Source organism: Malurus melanocephalus, unplaced genomic scaffold (assembly GCF_030028575.1).
Source record: "Malurus melanocephalus ecotype Western Australia unplaced genomic scaffold, MMel_1.1 scaffold_196, whole genome shotgun sequence".
Lineage (NCBI taxonomy): Eukaryota > Metazoa > Chordata > Aves > Passeriformes > Maluridae > Malurus > Malurus melanocephalus.
The window spans coordinates 185,852-190,049 of NW_026623428.1; the positions used below are offsets into that span (position 1 = coordinate 185,852).

The window sequence follows — 4,198 nt, forward strand, 5'->3', positions numbered from 1 at the left end:
AGACACCAGGGTTTGGCTTTTCCTTGCCTCACCCTCTTCAGACTGGGCCATCTCAGCCTCTCCTTTATGCCATCACTGCTCTCCTTGTACTCCTTTATTCCTCATATTCCTGAGGAGCAAGGTGYCTGTCTTCCCAGCACAGTGAATTTAGTGTAATTTTGCGTGCCAAGTGCTTACCTTCCTCCTAGCTTCTAGGACATTTGTTTCAGAGGGGTTTTTTTTTGGAGATTTTTAAGTTACAGATGGTTTCTCAAGTACCTCCCTCGAGCTGTGCTCCTGGTATACAAAGTTTATCCCGGGATAAATGGGCAGATTTCTGCAGGGGCCCTTTGTCACAGCCTTGGCAGCACAAAGCCACTGTTCTGTAGAGTTTGGAGCAGAGGAAAACCGTCTGGATGATAATTTACTGATAACCTGCTCCCTCCAAGCTCCTCTCTGAAGACTCCTGAGCAGGCAATGGACTTCCAGTCACCAGTGCCTGTATTTTTTTATGTTTTCACTCAATTTATATCCTTGTTGCATTTCCTCCCACTCCTGCTGCTGCTTCATTAGTGTCCAGAAGAAATATGTGTGTCGGGGAGCCAGGGGGAGTCTGGTTTGTGATGATGTTCCCAGACTGCCCTCCACAGTTCCCTTTGTCAGGGCTTGGCTGCAAACCAAACCCTTCAGCTTTCCCTGCTGGGCTGAGTTTGGATTAACTTCGGCCTCCCAGCAATCATCATCATCATCATCATCCCCATCATCCTCATCCTCACCCTCATAATCATCACCATCATCCTGCTCCCCTTCCAGCTTGGCCCCACACCAAGCTCCCAAAATCTCCTTCCTTCCTGCTCTACCTTGTTCTCCAGGAAACACCAATTGATACTGCCTTCCTGCTGCCTTGGGAGTTTCCTTGCACACAGGAGCTTCAACACTAATTGTAAAAATCTCCTGGAGGAAAATAGCAGGTTTGAGGATCAGATGGAAAGAGGGAGGAATAATCCTGCTGCAACTTCCCACTGCCCATTTAAGGAGAATTCACTCATTTACACTTTGCACCACAAAGGCTCTGATGAAGGAATTAATCTTTGTGTTGCCACATCTYATGAAGTGTTCAGATGGATGATACTGGAGCATAACTCTGGTACTTATCACACAGATATGTTATTGTCAGAGTTCCTGTTGGAATACCTCTGATTTGTTAGCTAAAACTTGKAATTGAGGGGAGAAAAATACCCAGATTTTATTTTTAACTATTCTACGTAAAACACTCGTGGTTTATAAGTTTTTTTATCATCTTTAGTGGTGGGAGTCTCCTATTAATCTGTACTGGCTGTTCTTGACAGTCACAGTGTTCATTTCTCAGGATTGTGTTGGGATGTAGAGTCAGTGTCTCGTTCCTTGCCTGAGTTAAACACTGAAGACAGATTTGGAGCTGAAACAGATTTAGAGTATAAATAGAAGTACAATCAACTTTTTTTTTTAAGTATTCAAGTGTATTCTGGAATATCTCAGATGTAGTTGTTAGATATTTAAGTGATAATCAGAGTTAATACTAGTAGGGAGGAAGAAGAGCRTYGTAAAGAGTCTAAACTCAATACACAAAGGTGATACAGATTGAAAAATAATCCTGCTACAACTCTGTATCCAAGATTTCTTAYTTTGAAGCCAAGTTAAACCTCATTTAAGATAATTCCATCGGAAATAGGAGGCCAAAATGTCCTCAAGATTTGACATCTTGTATGTATGAGAAAGGGTATTAATCTCTATCGTATTCTGTGGGAAAAGGAATGGAGACCAAAAGATATTTTTGTAACCTTTCTGATCTAGTGCTTAAATGCAGTGTAATAGTGTATAGGTATTTCAGAGAATGGAAATCCCTTCAGATTTTACTGCTTTTTCCTATAATTGTGTATTTGGAATCCATTTGTCAGGTTTATAGGGAGACTCAACTCCTCTCTTGCCTGAAATAAATCAGTCTAATCTGTTTTCCTCTCTTATTTTAAGTAGGAAATTTTTCTTTTTACTTAGAACCTAAGAAGGATTCTAATTCTCTGCTCAGAAGTAATTTGTTGAGGAAGGATTTTCTTATCCTTCTGTCTTTTTCTTACCCACAGAGATTGAAAAGGACACAAGCAATCCTGATCTGTTCTGAGTAGTTATTTGTTTTTCTTCATGTTTGCCTTGATACTAAGCAGCATTTGAGCATTTCCCAGTGCTTCCATCCTGAAAGCAGCCCACTAAAAGAGTGAAATATTACCCTCAGCCATGGAATTGATGCATAAGGAAATTACTTATTTAACAATAATTATCACTGAGCCAAGAATTTAACTTTGTCATTCTCAACCATCTGTTGTTTCATAGGGCCTGCACTACAAAAATAGCAGCCACTCTGTTAAGCACTGGGAAGAAATCTTAGGGAGTTAATAACTGTTTTCCACAGGCAGAATTAAAGGTATTTATTTGAGTCAGCTAAGTAAATTTGCTTATGTGATGAAAACAAAAAATTGGATTTGCAATATTCATTAGAAATGATACATTTTGTGTTGCATAACATAAAATACCCCTCCAGCAGCTCCCATCAATTGTTCTCCTGCCTGCAGCTCCAGCCCACCCTCCTCTGTGACATTAGAGAAAAAGGCAGCAGGGAACACAAAACTCGTTTTTTTCCTGCCTGAAGAAAAAACAATTTTTATCCTTTGGCCATTTTGGTTGATCCAAGCCTACAAATGTGGAAGAATACTTTATACTTTAAAATGTGCGCTCCACACAAAGGTCAGTCAGAGTTTCTATTATTTGTGACAGTTACCTGGGTACCTTCCTGAACAATATTTAGAATCATTTCAGTGCAATTACAGCTTTTTAATCTTAATCTCTGAGGTAGCTGTTATACCCAGAAGGCTAAACTAGGAATTAGTGATACGGGAGATGTAATTTTTTTAAGTTTTTCTTTTTCCCCCACATGTAGCCAGTTTATAAAACAGATTTAAATATTGGGTGTCTTGGAGCACAGATATTTTATTCTGAAGTTCTCAAATGCTGAAGGATTAGGGATTTCTCAGGAGAATGCATTGACTCTGAAACCTTTTGAAGTGTATTTGGATAGCTCTTATGGCATTAAATGACCAAACAAAAAAAAAAAATGTCATCTTCTAGTCACAAAGTTCTTGAGAATCTCAGGAGGGAAAAGCCTGCAGAAATGCTCTAGTATCACATGAGGGGTTGAAAAAGAATTATTTTCCTCTACATTAACAGTGGTAATTCTTTCAAATCTAGAGGCATTCAAATAATTTTTAGCTGAATTTTAGGAACTATTAGTAATTTTCATTTACTAAATAGTATGCAGGATATAGAACATTTAGAAGCTACTCATTCTGTGACAGAGAAGTTCCCGTGGGGAATTGGGCAAGGAATGATGTGTAAATGAGACAAAACTGTTGAGATTTGGACTTCAGGAGGGCAGACTTTAACCTATTTAAGAGACTTATCCAGAGAGTTCCTTGGGAAGCAGCCCTTAAAAGCAAAGGAGTGCAGGAAGGGTGGGCATACTTCAAAAGAGAGATCTTGAGGGCACAGGAACAGACTGTTCCAGTGCGACGAAAGATGAGTGGGCGAGGCAAATGTCCATCCTGGATGGACAATGAGGTTTGGAAGCAACTTAGGAACAAAAAGAGGMTRTATCATCTTTGGAAGGAGGGTCAGGTCTCTCAGGAAGTATTTAAGGAGGCTGCTAGGGCATGTAGGAAAAAAATTAGGGAGGCCAAAGCTCAGTATGAACTCAATTTGGCAACCCTTGTGAAGGATRATAGAAAAYGCTTTTACAAATATATCAATGAAAAAAGGAAGGGCAAGACCGACCTTTGTTGTCTATTGGATGCGGAAGGGAATTTAGTAACTGCAGATGAGAAGAAAGCGGAAGTGCTTARTGACTTCTTTGCCTCGGTCTTTACTGAAAAAACACATGGTGCTCAGGACAACTGTCCTCCTGGGTTGGTACATAGTGTCAGGGAGCAGAACAGTCCCCCTGTTATCCAAGAGGAGGCAGTCAGGGAACTGCATCCACCAGGCGGGTTACCTGGTCATAAAAGGAGACCAGGTTGGTCAAACATGACCTACCCCTTCTAAACCCATGYTGGCTGGSTCTGATCCCCTGTCCATCCTGTAGGTGCTGTRTAATAGCACTCAATATAAACTGTTCCATGACCTTCCCTGGTAC

General features: G+C 40.5%; 2 protein-coding genes across 2 annotated transcripts in view; one reads left to right on the plus strand and one right to left on the minus strand.

The window, feature by feature from the left end:
• LRTM1 (leucine rich repeats and transmembrane domains 1) overlaps positions 1 to 2,824 on the minus strand; it is a 19,652-nt gene extending 16,828 nt beyond the window's left edge. The window contains exons 1-2 of the mRNA XM_057373401.1: positions 2,792 to 2,824; positions 663 to 933 (exon numbers count right to left, since the gene is read on the minus strand). Of these exons, the coding sequence (XP_057229384.1) occupies positions 663 to 933; positions 2,792 to 2,824 (304 nt within the window). The remainder of the gene's footprint in view (positions 1 to 662; positions 934 to 2,791) is intronic.
• The window catches only part of CACNA2D3 (calcium voltage-gated channel auxiliary subunit alpha2delta 3), a gene marked incomplete at its 5' end in the record, with an annotated part of 215,312 nt that overhangs the window by 168,001 nt on the left and 43,113 nt on the right, over positions 1 to 4,198 (plus strand). The gene's annotated exons all lie outside the window — the stretch shown is intronic.